Raw genomic sequence first — 20,277 nt, 5'->3', positions numbered from 1 at the left:
GAAAAAAACCCGAACATATAACTATGTAGTTACATATAATGTAACTACTATTAAAATACCAGTACATGCAACTAAGTTTTAAAGCCTTACTTACACAGGACAGCTCAAATTTTTATGCGAAAAGGCTTGAACAATAAGCACAGCTGTAAAGAATATACATGATGATATCAGCATCTCTGGTAAACTATAGACAAAACAATATTTGACCTGTAGTACACTACACTGTAATTATCTACTGTTATGTCTTTTAAAGCACAATAAACTTCAGTTTCTATGGAATGAGTTAGTTGCAGCAATGATTTAATTTTGGATAAGGTTCTGAACGTTCTTCTCCTCCTGTGAGAAAATGTTTTTTTTTTTTCTTCATGGGGGAGATTAGGAAACAGGAAGAAAAAAGACTGAATTGTGAGTTACTCATTCTCATTTTCCAAGCTCACATCTCCTCTGTGACAAACCAGCATTTTATTACATAAGTTACCATGTGAGCTTGCTTCCAATAATAACTATATATTTATTTTAGCAGACATTGTGATTATGAACCTTCGTTAGTGGTCTGCTCCTTTCCTTTAAAAAAGTAGGATTTCGATACTACAGGTCGTAGAAATCAGAGAAAAAAGTTTCAAGGGGAGTATATAAACATGCAAATAACTACCAGAACAGAAGAACTGCAGACTGAAGTAAAAAGTCATTAATAAGAATAATCAGTTTGGAACTATTTATTTGTAATTCACCTGTTCACAGCTATTAGTGGGAAAGTAAGAGAACAGTAAAAAGCTGTCATGAAGAAGCCAGACAGAATTTCTGCATGACGTTGGATTAGATCATTGCCCTCTGTAGTCAGCAGTCAACAAAGGCCTCCCCTCTGGAGCTAAGCTATTCAGTGTGGTTATATATCTTTTCATCTTTCATAGCAGAACTGCTCTTCTGAAGAAAGCTACAGCTAAATAAGCATATTTATGTTTAAAAGAGTCACCAAATTTATAAGACAAAACAAACAAAACAGAAGACAGCTGGGACATTATTTGGAGAAACTGGAAGTGGTTACTTCATTTACTGAAAAGCAGAAGGAAACATAAAATCAAGCACAGGTACTGGGAACAGTAGTGAGACATGGAGGGAAACTGTGAGGGAAACAGGAAAGAGCTGAGGAAACTGGTATTGGAAGCTGGTATTGGAAACAAGAAGGTATTTGCGATGGGAGCTGGAAAGCACTTGGACAGAATCAAGAGGAAACTCACAATAGTCTGCACAAATTTAGAGTCTTATTAATCCCAAATCTATCTAAATTTAGGCTTAACTTCTTTGAATATGTACTTGTATATATTTTTATTTTGATTTCCAGGCATAGCTAGCTGCAGGTCAAAATATATTTGAATGGTGTCTAAAACCACACCTTAAAACAGAAATGCTCAAAGCAGAACTCCTCTCCCAGCAGCCTCTCCAGACAGCCAGTTTAACTCCTTCCCCTCAGTGCAAGGGGAGAATGATTCAAAAGGACTCAGGGAAGCAAATATTTGATTTAGGGGTGGACATTCAAGAAAACATTCCTGGATGAAGATAACTCCCCTCGAAGAAAGCAGAGTAAATTCAGCAACTGCAGTTTGCAATTCACATGTAGATTGAATGTGATACCGTCAAAGACTTTCAAATATTCATAGCTTGTGCCAAAGTTCAGGTTAGTGACTTCTATGATCTTATTAAAAAAAAATAAAAAAACATGGCATAATGTTCCACTCTAAGATTTACCATTCCATGGCATAAATGTTAACAAAAGAGTCAGTCAAACTAAAAGGTCTGTTGAATCTTCCCCTCCCTGCCCTTTTCCCCACCCTCTTAACCCAAAAGAGGTTTCTGGGGAGTCATACACACTTAGAAACATACTTACCAAGGCAATTATAAAGACCCTGACTTATCCATGCTAGTATAGCAAGAGTGATAAGATCTCCAAAACTTGCTGCTATAGGAGTGGCAACATTGTCAGGATTAATACCAGTCTTCTTGGATCCAACAATAACTCCAACCATTATTATCCCTAAATTCAGCAAAGAAGACAGTACAGTAAGCATATACACTCTTTTAATTCCACAGAAAATTCCAAGACCATGATAAAAAATAAATTAAAGGTGTTGGTTTCTATTTTTTCCTTAAACAGCAAAGCTAACTTTTAAGAGAATCCAAGTGGCTACTAAAAAAAGAATTCACATTGTTATTAACAGTCTTTGGCACAACCTGAGTAACTTTCCTCTCATCATATATTATACATAAGAGCTTCAACTGTGTATACTATCCTTTATGTTATATTATGTATTGTAGGCTACATCAGGAGTTCAATTTCAAGAAACTGCCTTAAGAATTATGCACCATGAAATTCTCAAAAGAAAGAACTGAAATGATCTTGTAGGATCACAGTATTTCAAGAGCACCTATTTCACGTGTAGGAAAACGAAGCTTAGACAGCAATTTCCTGTACTGGCCCACCACCAGAAAACAACGAAAGTTTCTCTTCATGCCCAAATCATACATGAGAAGTGGAAAAGTTCTCTTGCTGCCCTTAATTCTGCACATGATCAAACTCAATGGCTTTGTAGTCACAAATGTGTGCTCTTAATTCCACACAAAACTATAACAGTTTTGTAATTCTCTCATAAGTAACCATATCAAATTAGTAAAACAAGGAAGTTACCCATTTTACTTGACCTACTATTCTTAAGACTATTGACTACGTATTTTCAGTAAGAACATGTCACAAGTAGAGGGACTTTCCTCTTCCCCTTTATGTCCAAAAGAACAGTCCTTTACAGTCAAATGTTTCCTGACAACAAGGAAGAGAAGATTAAATTTATCATGCCATATTGCTCCAAACAGACACTGGCACCGTTTGTATAGTGGGACTTGAACCTGGCCCAAACTCTTCAAATAATGAGCCAATTTGTTTACTTCAGATACAAAGCAGAGCACAAAGTAACACATAAGCAGCACAGGCAACCTGGAACTTTGAATTCAGCTAAGCTAACATCCAGGCTCGCTTAAGTTTAATTATAAATAAGTTTTACCTGCTTAGAACTAAGACTACATTTTGTACATTAATAAATATAGAAAGCACTGGGAAAAGTTCTTCATCGGGTAAAATCTAAAACCTATACTTTTTGGTTTAGATATGCGCAGGAGGTCATGAAAATCAAAAGTTTTTGAAAGAATATGACAGAAGAGAAATGTAATATGCCCACCTATATGGAAACTGCAAAAGGGCATCCTAATCTCTGCTGGTTTTCAGATGTATTATCCCTGACTGGATTTAAATTTTTAAGGAATAGCAACATAATACACATGCAGCATCCACAGAAAACTAAATAACTGCAAAAAGTAACACATATACTTCACTTACCTTGTAAAAGAGAAGCTATGAAGGCAGTTGCTACGCTGCTAGAACACAAAAGTACTGAGTGATCAAAGCGGTATTTGCCCTCTGGAATCCAGCCCAATATAACTGCTGCCACTGCTGCCAGAAAACCAACTACTGTTGCCTGAACCTGGAAAAGAAAAAGAAGGTGAACAATTCCTAAAATAATTGATAGACTCGGGAGGACTACAGAATAATTCTTTCCTTCTATCTACATTTACATGCAAGGTATAAAAGGAGCATGCTCATCCATTTTGTAGAGATGATGACAACCTTAGATGATGAAGAATAAAAATCTTAGGCCACAGCATTTACAGCATTTTAGAGACTCCAGAATAGCAAAAGTAAAATCAGGAAGAGGAGCTCAGGATTTAGGAGAGGCCAATGCCTAAAGAGGCTTCTAAATCCCTTAAAACAGTGAAGTCACAGAATAAATATTTCACTGATTTTTTGAGCATGTTATATTGTAATATATGAACAAGAAATAGTTCTCAATCTTAAAAAATAGTTGTTTTGGAGAACAACCACTCCTTTCCTCAAATGACCCAGCTATTTAAAATACTGTTGGTTATCCAAAAGCTCTATCACATAGTTTCTTTAAAAACTGAATACAATGCAAATAGAGTACTAGAAACATTTGAAAGGTCAAATTTAAAAGGTTTTGCCAAATCTGAAATTTTTCTCTAATCATCCTCAGATCCTCTCTCAAAAAAAATTAAAAAGGAAATACCCTTGGTACAGTCACAAATAATACTTTACCTCTTTTTCTAATAAATAGAAACTCATATTGTTTTAGAGAAGAGGAATACTGTACAAAAAAAAAAAATCAAGCAAATATTGTACAGTAAGTATAAGCCAGCATGGCAGAGCTAGTTTCCCATTAACACTATCCTTCTCCATACTTACTGATGTTTGTGATTTGACTTTTTCAATAACTTGGCTCACTTACAAGATTTAATCAAATAAACCTATTATATTTACCTGTTTTAAGGCCAAATTGCCAATTATTAGGTTCCATTTCTCAATGGGAGAATCCATTTTTCCAATATTTACCTATCAAAATTACAAAAGAAATTCAGAATTTGGAGTTTAAAATTCTATTACTCGAAAATGCACTAACAAGGCAGAAACCCATAAATAATTCAGCTAATACAATAAAACAGACATTTCTATTGAAAACAAGCCACATTTTTTCCAAGTCAAACATTGCTTTTGATTTTAAATTGTATTTGGAGTATCTTTTCAAAAGCGGCTAAACTTGATGCAATTATACATAGTAACTTGTTTAACATTAGCTTACTGTGCAAGATATACTGGCCACCTCACATTCCAGGAATGTCCAAGTACCACCAGTGATTAGATCAGTGGTTGGAAGATCCCTTTAGACTGAACTTGTTTCTATGGTCCTTAAATTCTGAAAATAAAAAATGCTAAAATCTAATACTGTTTAGCATTCTAACTTTTCATTTATACAATACAGCCAGAGACTTATGATACTGCAAATTATATAAGTCCAGTACTAAGGTAGTAGCTGGAAAGACATCAAATAAATTATTCTAAGAAAATAAAAAGTACATACATACTCTTTCATAATGTATTTCCTATTTTTACTCTTTTTTTTTGAGTTAGAGGACAAGATCTGACGAATAGTACAAACCACTGCAGTACGACTATGTTTAAAATAACTTCCCTTTTGAGATAACAGAATGATTTTTTACATTTTGAGCATAAATTTTAGTGGGTTTTTTCCCATGTAATATTAATTTATAAGATAACATACTTCTCAAAACACAGAAAGTCTTCATACATATCTTTTTCATCTTTTGATAATTTCTTTTCAATAGATTTCAATTCAATTTCTTTTCCACTTTGTTTCATTTTGTGATAGTAGGGACTTGCATGGAACAAAGTATTAAATGAAAGTCTAATTTAAAAACTTAGAAATATACTAAGATACTTTATCTCAATCTACATTATAAATATCTTATAGTGTTCAAAGTAGAGTCAAAACTCCACAAATACATCCATTAAATTTAAACAGGACAACAATGTTTCAGGAAGTGCAGATAAGAATCTCCTCTGCATCCTTCTTAAATATATATGCTAAATGAATAAAAGGACAGGCTGTGGAGAGCTTCACTCTTTCTCTCCTTTGAAAAAGTTTTGGAAAAGCATCCAAAAAATCCCCGTTCAAACAGTAATCTCGTAAAATGCTGAATCCAGCCTAAAAGTGAGCTGCTGCCAAATGCCACGGTTCTTCTTTCCCCTACTGTCAGCACACGTTCACATTTTCTTTCTTGAAACAGACTGACCAACTCCGTGAGTGAGTTCATGGCAACATGAATTTCCTTCCTGGTTTGATGGAAAACACTTTTTTTCAGGGAGCAAAAAGGGGTTATCTTCTATAAAATTACCTAGTCCATCACGTGCAACCATGTAACCACGCACAACAGCTTTAAGGGTTTGGAAGGGAGAAAGAGCAGGAGCACTCCTTGTAGCTGCAGATTTCCATAAAGTAAGATGAAGTTTATTGTGATACTGTGAAACAGATGGACCTAAACAAAATGTTTGTAAAGTCATACTGCTAATGCCTAACCCTGATAACACACGGTCAAAAAAAGAGCCTGCACAAGTTTATAGGACTGAAATGACTGAATAAGTGGTGTTTTGGTGTTGGTTGGTGGGTGGAGGTTTTTTTTCATTGGTTTGTTTCTTGGTTTGAGGTTTTTTTCTCTTAAAAAATGAAAAAGGAATAGGGACAAAAGGCAACAGTGTAAATTGAGACAATGAGAATGACCCAAAGAACAGAACAAAGCTTAAGAGCTGAGGAACACAAAACTATAAAATATAAAATAAATATTGTGCTCGAATGGGCAGCTGACCTAAGTGTACCTCACACAGTTATGCCAGGACAACAGTGGACAGAGGGAGAAGGGTTTACAGAGGTACCACTCCAGAAACACTTTGTTTGCTCTTTGTTGTCTGTATTCTACACATGAAGTAACTTCTTGTGGATTAAAAATTAATGTTTTAAAAACAGCAGGCTGTAAGATTGCCAGTGTATGAAGAGCTAACACTAACAACAAAGAGAAGTCCAAACTATGCCCTGAGGTAGATGAAAAATAGGGTCTGGAGACAGATTTAGTGAAATAACTGATTCTAAAATAGATGGGAAAATGAGTGATCAGTAAGAAGCAGCTAAAGTAGGAATTTGGGCAACAAGATGAATTAAAGTGACCAGACAAGACTTGAAACCAGATATACTACAGATAACAGAAACCTGCTAATAAGACACTAATTTTTGGCTGACCACATAATTACAATGAAGTAAAGATAATTAGTTAACAGCCCCAAAAGCACTGACATGTCTACAAATTCAGATGCAATTCTAAGCTAAGTGAGCAAGCAGGGTATGAATTAACTCCAATGCTGAACTCAAGTTAGAAATTTCCTCCTGTACCCCCCCGCTATCAAAACCCAGCCACAGAAACCCACTACAAAAGGTTAAGCTAGTCACAGGTGCACGGTCCTGTTTTTATTTAAAGAAAAGTGTCCGGTGGGGAGCCAGCTAGTGCAAATTTAGGTGCAAATTAGAGTAGGAAATATTAATCATACAACTGGCCTCCAAATAACTGTTTAGATATACTCAGAATTAATATTCTCCTTCCATTCTCACCTAGGTTGAGGATGACGGGATCAAAGGCTGGGTGGATAAAAAGAGTAGGGGGGTCAATGAAATCAATGTGAAGAATGCAAAGGTCAGAATAACCTCTTTCTGAGAGAAATGGAATGTAAATTGCAGGTCTAGTAGTCTAGAGTTTTCAAAACTCTCCAGTAAGTAATGATACAATATAACACAGCACCTGTTTTTAAAACCTGGGGAAGCAGAGCAATGAAGGTAACTGCCCTGGAGTTCAAATTAATATCTGGGAACTAAGCCCAAGCCACCAACCTAGAAGTAGTTACCTGTAACAGTTCTCCACAGCTTGGGGGCTTTTTTTGTTTGTAGTTTGGGGATTTTGTTTGGGTTTTTTTCTTTGGTTTTGGGTTGTTGTTTATTTTTTTAACTAACTATTAGAAATATTAGAGTTCTTGTGTATTTGTTTGCCTTTGCAGTAGCACTTAGGTGGAATGGGGCTGGCAATCCACCAGGTCACAGACCTGTGCACATTGCAGCTGGTGCTGAATCTGAAAAAAGACACAGGAGACAAAGCTGGAAGGTTCTTTACAAGATAAAAATCTTCTCCCTTTCATTTTTGTTTTTTGTTTTCTTTTTGACATAAAAAATCTAAATATAATCTTCTTAGCATTACCTGGATAATGAATGATCTATTCTGTTCTTATTTTGTACAGTATTGTTCTCTTAAACCTCCACTGCGTTGTGCACATACACATACACTCACACACTCTATAATATTTACTGATGAGCTCTTCACTAGCAAGAACAAATTAGAGCCACCACTGGCAAAAGAGAGAACATTCACCAAACTCTAACAAGCTTCTACCTCCTCCCTGTGAAGGATGTCCAATGAACTTATGACTAAGGAAGTCCTGGAAAGTATTTCAATCACGTTTGTAACTTAGTCCGTGGTCTGTCATGATTCCTGAAGAAAACCGGTCATACAAGGAAATTCAAGGCATTAGAAAACAAACAATCCAATAACCAAAAAAACCCCCACAAGTCTGTTGATGCAATGCTGGGAAGTAGCTTGGTGCCAGTGGTGCTGTGATTGAGCAACACCAAAGAAATTTGAACTCCCACACACCACAGAGCAGTGTTGGAACACACATACACTTCACTGATCTCTTCTTAGCCAGTTAATTAACCCTCATGGTAGAAGGATGTGAACAGAACTGGCTAACCTGATTTGGCCAAAACAGATGTATGACAATTTCTGGTACTGAGATGACAGGAAACCTTCACGGCATGCTTGAATAAAAACTTTTGAAGCATCAACTGATTTATGTCTTGATGAGACTTAATGACAGTGGTAAGTGGCACTTGTAACACTCCTCAAACTAAGTCTTCTCGGTATTGAATTGATTCTTGGTAGGAGCTTGGCGTTCAAATGGCCAAATTGGCTCTGAAAAACCACATTCAAGATGTACAAGGAAAACATTTAGTGCACCCTTAAGGTACAGATCATGTTATCAAGTTACTGGGATACTCTTAGGAATGCCATTTTGGGCTGAGGGGAGTGGCCTGAAACTCATTATGCCAACTTTAGTTTACCACCAGACATGCAGCCTGTGTCATGGAAACTCCAGTATCTTTTATTTGTGTTTATCTGCAAGAGGGGAATCAGCTCCTGCTTTGGTAACAGTTGGTGGATAATAAGAACTGAGGTCAGGAGTCCCAGTGCAGAAAAAGGGTCTGCATGGTCCTTTTTCCAAATGTCCCCTGAGAACAGTGATGTTCACAAATGAGATGAGGATGGTAAGGATGGAGAATTCAGCCACTGATTGACCCAGAGAAGTTCTAGATTGTGACTTGGCCAAGGTCATAAGCTGAACTGAGACAAAGAATTAAAGATCACATTAACTGAAACAGAAGCGGTGAAGCTGATTCTGACCCTCTTTTTTTATAGCCTTCACTAAGGCACTGGTAGACCTTGAACTTGGTGTATTTTTCACTATGTAATACAAGCACTTTCAATCCTCAGGTCATGAACTGTACCAGTCAGAAACAAATTAAGCAACAGGTCAACAAAATAAAAAAGGTCAGGTAAAAGGTAAAAGCATTCATGCCTGACAGTAAAGGCAGTAAGGCTTAAACATAAAATATTGTTAAGAACAGTAAGAATATTCAGAAAAGTAAGAGTAATAAAATCAAACAGAAAACAAGACTAAATAGCTAAGGCTGACATTGATAAAGATACAACAAAACACATCAATTCTCACAAAGGAAAGTAATCAAGTGCTATAATGGGCATGACACAAGCAAACCTTCACAGGACTGCCAAGGCTACGTCCATCACAGTGTGCATTTGGGCAACAACTCAATATAATGTGGCAATGACGTTTATTAATGATAGGACACTCAAAGACCTTGTCAGTACAAAGCATTGTAATATCATACAAAAACTGAATGTCCTTGAGGGTTACAGCAACAAAAACAGATGAAATTCAACAGTAGAAATGCAAGGTCATGCACTTATGGACTAATCATATTTCTGCCAGAAGATGGGAGTGACAGCTGGAAATAAACAAAAGCATAAATACTAGGACACAGTCATGGATCACAAAGTGACTGTGAGGTCCAAACCTGGCACTTCTAGGCACGTAAATACATATAAACCTAGAAAGTATCAAGAGCAATATTGTACAAGACATAGTAAAATCTCATCTGGAGTTACATGTACCTATGACCAGACATGTTCTAGAAAAAATTATTCAGGAACAGGCAGAGAGTGGGGGTCCTGCTGGAGAACAGAAACACTGCATTATGCAGTGTCTTAGAGAGAGATGCAGTTCACCTATCAGAAATAGTTTAGCCACATTATTAGACTAATCTATTCACTACAGTTATTCACACACACACAAAAGATAAGGTAATATGGCTTGCTTAGGCTAAAAAAATGGAGAGGTGGAACAGCTCCTGAAATGTAAAAAAGAACTACAACAAATACATAAGAAAGCACATAGAAAAAAAACTGGTTCTGCTATGTTATAGTGTTGACACACACAAAAAATGTGACACAAAAAACCCAACCTGACCACAACAAAAAATAAATAAATTTATTTAGCCAGAATGCTAAAAAAAAACATTTCTTGTAGTTTGATCAACAAAGGTTTGGAATAGCAATGTTACCAATACTTTATTTTGGTGTCACTCAAGGGGTCATTAGAAAAATGTGTTTAAAACATAAACATTTTATTAGCCTATTCAAACTCTCTCAAAGCCAAAGATATCTCTCAGCCTTATAGAATACACAGGCAAATCTTAAAAATCTACTTCATCTGTTCTAAATGGTGAACCAGAAGAGACTTTACAGAAGTAAAGTTTTGATATGTGGAGAAGAGGGTTGCCTTTTTAACTTTGCCAACTTAATAACAGATTTAAACAGCCCTGTAACAGCCAGATGAAATCATAAACATAAAACACTTGTGACCCAAAGATTTGTTTCCATTTTGAAATATTTTAAACATGTATCTGAAAAGTGAAGGGGAAGAGAAAGTTACTTACAGCAGTTGACAGCCTGGATGCCAAGGTCATTTCCAAATTTCCTTTGAGACCAAGAAGTGCAGGAACCAAGATAAAGACTTCAGTAACATTCTTGAACACATCCCAATGCTATATAAAGGATACAGTGGGAAATATCTAATTGAAAAATTCCCTTTAGACCATCCACAAAGTATTCAAAAAAATCTGTAAATCATAACTTAATCCTCTTTAAAAAAATATTTAATCTTTTTATCTTAGATCTAAAAGTCTGAAGTCAGAACTGTTACCTATTTAGATAAAATAGATTTATGATTGCATATTACTATTTCAAAGATGAGAAGACTATAAGTAAGAGATACAAAATCTGGCCTTAAAACTAATCTAGTTAAAAAAAGATGTCATTAATTTGAAGGGGTTTTTTTCATGACTTTAAAACAGTACCAGATACTATGACTGCTCTTGAATTCTGGTCTTAATTTTCAATAATAATTTTATCTTTTCCCTTCCAGCTGTGTAGAAACCTCACATAAAACTATGTGAGCTTTTTTTACTTACAGACTCTGTTCATACGACAACTAATTCCCTGTTGGAAAGCTTGTCTTTATTCTTTTACCTCTAAGTGTGAAATTTACAGGAGTACAGTTTTCCAAAACCCAGATTTTTAAAGCAAATTCTCTTAGTTTTTTGTGCAGTAAGTTTTCAGCACTGAAATGCTGTGCTACTTTGTATGTCGTCAACCCATGTATTTAATTTGTAATCATTTACCAACTTCAACTAAACTAACAAAACTGTAAATTGTGTTTGTATTCATGGATTTGCAACCATTTAAATTATTATTTTAATTAAAATAAAAAGATTCAATTCTCAAATGTAAACAAGATCTGAGAATTACCTGTATGTGAAATTACATGGGTATTTATTAGTGGGAAAGAATAATATGAAAGGGCTTGTAAAAAACAAGCTTAATATGCTTCGTTGTATTCCAATTTTCATTTTTAAAATATGTTCTGTCACAATTCAAAATTCTGCTTTACTGACATCAAAGTTTACTGCTTAGTTTAAGGTGAAAAAAGATAGTACCGACACTAGCTATTAATTTTTACCTTTGTGTCACATCTCTCTCATTCATAGGGAGCTGGACTGGGAAACCAAGAAAGATTAAAAATCATATAGATGGAAAAATCAAGATATATCTCAGTCCAGCTCAAAAACTAGGTATAAAAACACATTTCCTTAAGGGAAGGACAACAAGGTGAAACATTTGGTTAGAAGCCAGTAGTGACAGTAGGCACAACTGTCTCTTCTGTCTGATCATCATACTGTATCACGGAGAAAATCATATATTAATGAAGTACAAACAAAGTATCTGTACAAAGAATAAATTTGTAAAATGTACATGAACAAAGCACAAGATTGGTGTAAACCAGCCCAAGGAATAAGCCATGAGGCTTATTTATAAGAGATTTCTGCTTCTTAAAAAACAAATTAGGTAGGAAATAAAAGTCAATATAGTCTTCAAAATGCAAAGAGAAGGCAAGAAAATTAGTTAGTCCAATAAACTTTTCTAAACTGTTACTCTCTTCAGAATTTTCTTCAAATATCACTGCACAAAGTATTCTTTCATAGGCAACTGTTACTTTTAACTCCACTAAAATGCTGCTGACATCTACAACTGTTATGCCAGAAACCAGTCCTAGAAACATTCTGTATCAGTAGGGTCATATTGATACAATACTCCAACACAAGCTTTAAAAACACTATTAAACTTTATCTTAATATTGAGAGAAATTTCTATTTTATCTTAGCCCTGAATAGCTACTGTCAGTTAAATCTGCTACCACAAACCAAGATAATCTGGCCTCTCTGGGCCTATTACAATGATATTTTGAGGTGGATGTGACATTGCAGCCCTGTTCACACCACTGATGTTCATAATTCCAAGTGTTCAGCAGACCTTCTGTTACATGAAAAAGCCACTTACACACACCTGAATACTCAAAAAACCCTCTAAATCACTTCATATGAATTTCATATAACATATTCATGTAATGTACATTTTCACATGCCATATGCATTTTCATGGACCAAATCTACACAGTATTTCAGAAATTGTACAGACTTGAATCACACAAGGAGATGAGGCAATGCAATACATTCTTCTAGTCTTTTTAAACACCTATGTATTTCAGTATTATGGTTAATTACAACTCCCACTTGAACTATGTACACATTTATTAGAGTCAACAGAATTTTGAACCATTATTATATTTCTATCAGAACTATAGACCTCACAGACTACCTGGTAAAAAAAAAAATCTTCCAAAGCAAATACCAACCTGTACAATATCCAAAACCATGCCAGCAGAAACAGTTCCAAATCCTGCTAGCAAAAAAGGTACAAGTATCTGTAATGCCATAATACTACTAGATTCTTTGGGTTGTTTTCTACTTCCTTCCACAATGATATCTTCATTACTGTCACTAGACAGATTGTCTTCCTGCAACATGGCATCTGTTTCTGAAGCATCCAATCCATCACAATAATTATAACTGGTAAAATCATCATATTTAGGGCTACAGCTAGGTGGGCTGTGTCCATTGCTACCATGAAAACTTGGTTCTGAGAAGTGATGGTACTCTGTGTGTTGTTCAGACTTAGCATTAAAATTGTGTCCTGCTGGTTGTAATCCATCTTGCCAGACACCATTCACTTTTTTGTGTCTTTCATCTTGGTTTATTTGGTAAACAACAGGAACCATACTTAAAAGTAGTCTCAAAAATTTATCAGACTGAATTGTATTAAGATTTATGGTCCAGTTTACAAAGCCTTCTCTGTCATGGACTTTGCTATTTGTTTTGAAGATGGTAGATCTGCCTTTACAGTTAGTCATAGTGCTACAGAAGTACAGGATGAAAAGCACTTCGTTCTTCAGATGTCAGCAAAGAAACCTTTTAGGTGAGTCATCAAGTGCCACACTTACACATGGACCCAAATGTTCTTTTTTTGCATGCAAAAGTGTTTTTTCACTGCTCTCAGATCTTCAATAATTCCATAAGCAAGGCTGGATCTGCAAAAGAAGTAAAAAGTACATATTCAACCTTTAAAATATTGTAACTCTGCAGAAAACACAAGATACTGGTTTAAATTATCAGATCACCTGGTATCCTTCCAAAGCAAGTATTTATAGAAATGTCAACCTCCTCCAACATTTAACTGCCTAAGTTGAAGGAAATTAGAAGGTAGAAAGGCAAAGCTGGTGGGTGATGAAGTTTCACAACCCTGTGTACTTTCCAGTGAAAGAAAGAGACAGCAGTGTGGACTGTAAGTGAACCAGTGAAGGCCCAGTTTTTGCCTTCTTGAAGCCCAGGAAGCCAAAATCTTCAGGCAGACACTGTGTGTAGCCCCAGACTTCAGTGGCCTTGGAGGTAGTATTTCTGCAAGGTGCAAGGGTAAGGACAAATGGAACCCACATGATGCACAGCAGGGCCACTGTTGCTCCTCACACTCTATGCTAATGGCAAAGAGCCTGGGAAAAATAAGGAAAAAAGAAACAAAAAAACTTTCAAAACACATCAGAGGTGGCAAGCCCAAAGCAATATTCTGGGTAACAAAGTCCTTATGTGTTGACAGTCCCAGCCCTCCATCCCTATAAAAAGATGACAAACCAATATTAGCAGGTAAAATTCAAAAGCATCCTAATTTAAAATTATGACAACCGATTTTTCTCTGAAGCAAACATAATAATCAGGTTAAATATCAAATACTACAATATCAAGGAAAGAAGACAGTAATGATATTCAGAGCAATAGACTCCGTGAATACAAGTAAATGATCAGCATAAACAAAGAAACAGAGGTCAGGCAGACCTACACCAGCATGGTGTGGGATAACACAACTCCATAAGCTCATGACACTGTATCTATGCAAAGCCATGAAAACATATTTTTACAGACTGCAGGAAATAAAAATATTTTAGAGTTGGAGGACTTCTAGTCTGCATTTCCTGAGAAAATCAAGCTCCTAAGATCGTATTGTTTATATTATGATCCCTACACTTTCATTCCCTCTGTTTTAACACTTTTAAGTAACCCAGTATTTCTGGAGCAATTTCAGATAGACTTTACAGTGAGTGGAGATGTCGAAGCTTTTAGCAACCAAGAGCCTTGCAAGAGATCCAAACGTGTGCCTTTGCCCTAAGACATCTTCAAACATTAGTTAAGATAATTCACTCCTGTATGGTCAGAGCAAACCAACTTCAAATTCCTGCTGCTCATAGAATTACTTGGTTTGGGTTTTTTGAGTGAAGAGATGATTTTCCCTCTCTCACTTGCTTTATCCAAGGGAGTTCTGACCAAGAAATGAGTATTTTAAAAATGACAATGAAGTTTATGGCCTGATTTAGAAAGAAGTTTTGCAAGAAAGAGTAATCTTTCTTTTCCACAAGACCAACAGAGGAATTTAAGTAACAAAGATCTTTTGCTGCTCTGTAGTAGACTGTGCTATGTTGAACCTCTAAGTGTATAAAAACTCCAAGGCCTCAATTCTGTTTTCCACACACTTTAATTATGAATAACAAAGCAACTTTTGCTGCTATCCCAGAGGAGCTCTAACCACAGGCCAAAATAGTGCTCTGTTAAGTGCTACAGAGAGACAGAAGAAGAAGAGGCAATTCTGTTTCTTCCTGTCCCAAGGGTGGCATTATCTACATAAAACAAACAAAAAAAAAGAACAAAAAAAAAAGCATAAAAAAAAGACTATCAGAGCACATGTAACAGTAAATCATCAACCTAACCATTATCAACTTCTATGACAACAGCAAATCACTTTACAGAAGGATTAAGAAGAATACAAGAGAAGAGAAGTTCATGGAAACTGAGGAATATCAAAATTTCAGGAAGGGTATGGCCAAAGGTGCTGAAGGTTGCCAACTGATTTGTGATGATGGGAAGTGGCACAGTACTTAAGAAGCTTGCTGGGGGAAAAGCTTTGGATCACTTTAGCCAGCTGAGTTTCAGTTGGTCACAAGAAACATCCAGATTAGAGAGACTTTATGATAGAATTGAAGAATAGGATGTAGAATTAAGATGTAAAAGTGTTCATGATGAAAAACACATACTGAAACCCACAGCAACCTCACTGGGGTTTTTTGGAGGGGGGTATCTTTTTTTAAGGAAGGGAAGGAGTAACAAATGAATTTTATTTCACCCACAGTAAAATACATGGAGAAAATTTTCTGATAGCTTTAACAAGGCAGAGTAGTCTGGCTCTCATTGTGGTTTCTCCCATATGTCCTCCAGTCACATCACCAGAGTGCTAGACCATGACTCATGGAACTGCAACTCTAGCCAAAAATATTTGTGTTAATTATCAATATATTTCTAACATATGGATTTTTCTTCTTTTAAGTTTGTATTTTTCATTTTTTTAAGAAACAAATCTTTTGAGAAGATTGTAGTTTCATTTAATATGAGAAACTATTAACAAATAGAAATAGCACTTAAAAGGAGAAAAAGAAAGGAGAACAGAAAAATTATTTGGTCAAGTTCCAAAGGCAGGAAGAGGCTAGCAGCTGAACTATTATAAAGTAGTTTAGATGACAGTCATTCATGGTTTTTCTACCAAAAAGATTTTGCATGACAAAAAGTGAACTAATGATAAATGCTGGAAAATGAGAATTTAAGAAGATAAACTGAAAAATATAGAATCACAAAATTGCTTAGGTTGCAAAAGTATAGTATAGTATACAGTGAAGAGTAATTACTTCTTCAGAGCGTGCAGACAGAAGATAACTACGAAGACTTCTGAATGTAACTATTCATTTCTAAAAACCTGTTCCAACAAACATAATTTTCCAAATGTCAATATTTTCATCCTAAGTTACAGGATGTTAATACTGCTGTACATTTAGGGTTTTTTTGTACCTACAAGATGCAGAAAACCATCTAAGGAACTGTAAGAACTTCTTGAGAAGCTTTATCATTGACAAGAAAAATGCCTATGTTGTGCATTGTCTAGAAAAGATATGGGAGCTAAAGAAGCAAACTCTACTCGAGTAACTCATATGAAGAAAAGGCAGTTAAAATTTCAAAAATCTCATCCCCAGTCTCTGTAAGAACAGGAGATAAGTGAATCTGGTATCTTGATATATAATCAGGAGGTTACAGTAAAAGGTGAAATACTAAAATAAAAAAAACAGAGAGAGACAAAGATCCTTTGAGAAGCCAGGAAGCAGCGTCAAATTTATCATATCTGGCACGTTGTATGTGAAATGAAAGGACACCTTGTCTTTGTCACTACAAGCAAAATAATGAGCTGTGCCCAAACTATGAAAATAATCATTCCCTCTTCTTTATTGTTTCCTAAGTACCTATTTTAATAGTTTCTTATTTCCCTTCACACATTTTATACCACAATTACTGTGTATTTACCTCTCTCTGTGTCCTGCAAACATACACAAACATAAACAAACAGTCCTGCAAACATAAACAAAAAAGAAATAGAGCCATACCCTGCCATTCACTGAAGATGTGTTCCTGAAAAATGAGGCACTAACAGAGAACAAACCAATTTTACCCATAAGAATTTATACAACCGATGCATACAGCAATTTAAAAATTACACATGGAGACAGTATATACGAGATGGAAAACAGACAGGCAGAAGTAAATGCTGCCTGGAAGAGATGCTGACTTTTGGAAAAGCACAGCTGTTTTAGAAAAATCTCAGATACTTCAGCTATGAAACTTAACACCTGATCATTATCACATTTTCCCATCCTTTGCCTTTGACTGGCTTGATAAATCTGAGAAAGATGAAGATAACAAAGAAAATGTAACTGTTCAGGAAGAGGCTCAAAGAACTCTCTTTATTATTGCCCAAAGAATTGTTAACATTGCTTTAGACACACCTATAACGCAGTTCTCAAAAGCATGGGAAAGAAAATGTTTCTTTTATACTTTCCCTTTCTTTAAAGAACATCTAGCATCAACAGGATTAAGGGAATAGATTCTACAGCTAAATTTGTTCATATAGGGATTAGACTGCCAATAATTTATTTAAAGCATGAACACAATAAATCACAGTGATCTTTTAAGACCCTTCAAAAAAGGGGAAGGGAGAAGAATCAAGCATGAAACTTCTGTAGAGTCAACATTATGAAAGGTTAAAACAAATATTTATCAAAGTTTAGGTCTAGGGAAATTTCTGATTTCTTTCAGAGTGTGGCTAACAAAACCAAAAGATAACCCCTGACAAAGTAATACTGAGGGCTTTCACAGAATCCAAAGCTAATAACACCAGAGTCAAAACCCATTTTTCCTAAAAGCTCCAACGTTTTTTTACAGGTGCTCTTTTAAAGCAATAATCATCTCTACATTGCCCTTCTTGGTAGTACAGAATAAAATACAAATGAATAAATGTGCCTATCTGAGAAACACCTCTCGGTAGAAGAACAAGTTTGGAAAGGGATTTAGGAAAGTAATACAAAATGTTAACAAAACACTGAACTTTAATATTTTGCCATAATAAGCAAAGGTGAAGCTGGATTGTTTTCTGGCTTGAAGGACTCTTTTCGTGTCTTCAGAGATGAAGTCAGATTCTTCTCATTGAAAGGATGAGAGGTAGCAGGCACAAACTGAAACACTGGAAATGTAATTTGAACTCAGAAAAAGCTGGATTTTTCTACCATGAGAGCAGTTGAGTACTAGTTCAAACAGATTATGGGGATTCCATCCCTGGTGATATTTGAAACCAAACCAGACACAGCCCCAAGTAACCTGTTCTACGTGACCTTACACTGAGCAGAGGTGGCTGAATAGAAAATTTCCTGAGATCCCTTCTGACCTCAACAATTGTGAGATTCTGTAAAGTTTGAAATATGAGGGTTTGGGGGCCTTCTTTAAGTTCAGAATACAATTTGCAGAAGTGATACAGGGATCTGCATGGCCTCTTCTCCACTACTGTGACCTGTATACGTACAAGTGTCAGTACCACTGATAACCTTCTCACAGCGTGGCCAATCATTTACACTGCTGTAGGGGACATATCAGTCGAAAGGGAAAGCTACACTATATCACCTCAGCTTTATAGAGAGTAAACAAACAGACTGTATTATCGTTAATCATTTTGTAGAATCCGGAAACCAATGTGGTATGCTGGGCTAAGACTATTTACAGCAGATACTTAATGTTGAGTATTAAAGATAGGGGGAAAGGCTGAAAATTAACAAGTGTTGCATGCAAGGCAGATATAAGGGCATTACGTACCATTTCTTAAATATTATGCAGTAAACTGGTTAACACTGTCTTTATTTTATGGCAGTTGCTGGTTAAATTAACAGCAAGAGAAACAAAAATTAAAAATAATAAGGGGAAAGAAATAGATTAAAGAACCTCCAGATGCCTTCTTGAGAGTAAGACACTGAAAGACCTGCCAGCCTCAGGCTCAGTTTTCAGACAAGTTTGAGACTGCTGCATTCCACTTCCTGAACACGGCAGCTTTCGATTTTGGCCCCAAGGAAGAGAAAAGCAGTTCTGAGAAAAGGATTTGGTTTGCCTCTGCACTTTTAAGGAAACTCGTTTAGAAGAGATCAAAACAGAGCCAGAAATGAGGTAGCAAGGCTGTGAAATGTGGTCGGGTTGTCAAGTCACCCAAATGGAATACCAACATGAAAAATACCAGGCAAATCACATCCTGCAGCCCATCAAAAGCAGGTAGGAAAAGTATGAAATATAAGACATAATGCAGCCCTCTACATTAAGTAACCAGTAAGTACTTACCAGGATGAGTCAAAATTGTACTGTTTGGGATCCTGATTACAGTTTTCTACTGTCAGCACCAAGGAAAGATTAATTACTTATTAACTCAGGCACTAGGATACAGACTTCACATTGGTTTTTGTGGATAATATCCCAGAATTATTTGAAAAGAAAATTATACACTCCTATTTTTCCTTCTGAAGTGTCTACCAGTCATACTGCAGTATTTATGGATCCAGTTTCACAATCTCTTAGGGTAGTAGATTTAGGGAATGCTGCCAAAAGAGGTCATTCTACCTGCTTTCATCTTTTCACTCACATTACTGAACTGGTAAAGTGAGGATAACTAGGGACGTCTACTAAACACTGCTAGGACTCTTCCTAAGGACTAAGCAATTCTTTAATTTTATATGATTCACTTATTACAACGTGGTCTATAACCTAGGATCAAATGTAAGTGAAGAAGACACACAACTGTATCCTGGACAGTGGGATCAGGGAAGAGGAAACTGTAACATTCCCTGAAAATAAAGAAATAGACAGCTACAACTTGAACTTAATTGAGAAATAATGAGAGAGTAGAAAGTAGACTAAATCACAAAAAGATTCTATGTTTTGGCAGAAAAGTATGGAAAGAGAATAAATGCACCATCACATGTTAAACGCTTGTAAACAAAAAAAGAGATGATCGTTGAAGTCTGTCCGTGTGCTGTTCGGGTAGAGGTTCCATGCTTCTCTAGCAACTGCAACCGCGGTGACAAGAGTCTGGCACATTTTTATGGGTGCAAAGGTGGGAGCAGAACTGCCTGCACATACGGATGTACAGAGTGCCAGGGAATAAGGGCCACTAGGAATGTTGGGCAGGTCTTGTGCACGCACAGAGAAACCAAAGAAAAGGCTCATTGTCCGGGCTACCTGGAGCAGTGCATAATTACGCGCACATGATGAAACGCGC

At 36.0% G+C, this 20,277-nt stretch overlaps 1 protein-coding gene across 1 annotated transcript in view; it reads right to left on the bottom strand.

Annotated features, from left to right (window-relative positions):
- The window catches only part of SLC41A2 (solute carrier family 41 member 2), a 48,177-nt gene that overhangs the window by 27,324 nt on the left and 576 nt on the right, over positions 1-20,277 (bottom strand). The window contains exons 2-6 of the mRNA XM_027680439.1: positions 12,902-13,633; positions 10,587-10,694; positions 4,382-4,453; positions 3,386-3,530; positions 1,886-2,032 (exon numbers count right to left, since the gene is read on the bottom strand). Of these exons, the coding sequence (XP_027536240.1) occupies positions 1,886-2,032; positions 3,386-3,530; positions 4,382-4,453; positions 10,587-10,694; positions 12,902-13,456 (1,027 nt within the window). The 5' untranslated portion in view covers positions 13,457-13,633. The remainder of the gene's footprint in view (positions 1-1,885; positions 2,033-3,385; positions 3,531-4,381; positions 4,454-10,586; positions 10,695-12,901; positions 13,634-20,277) is intronic.

The sequence above is a fragment of the Neopelma chrysocephalum genome, unplaced genomic scaffold, assembly GCF_003984885.1.
Source record: "Neopelma chrysocephalum unplaced genomic scaffold, ASM398488v2 Primary Assembly neopelma1_59, whole genome shotgun sequence".
Taxonomy (NCBI): domain Eukaryota; kingdom Metazoa; phylum Chordata; class Aves; order Passeriformes; family Pipridae; genus Neopelma; species Neopelma chrysocephalum.
Note: the sequence above shows the minus strand (reverse complement) of the source record. Positions and strands in the feature narration are given on the sequence as shown.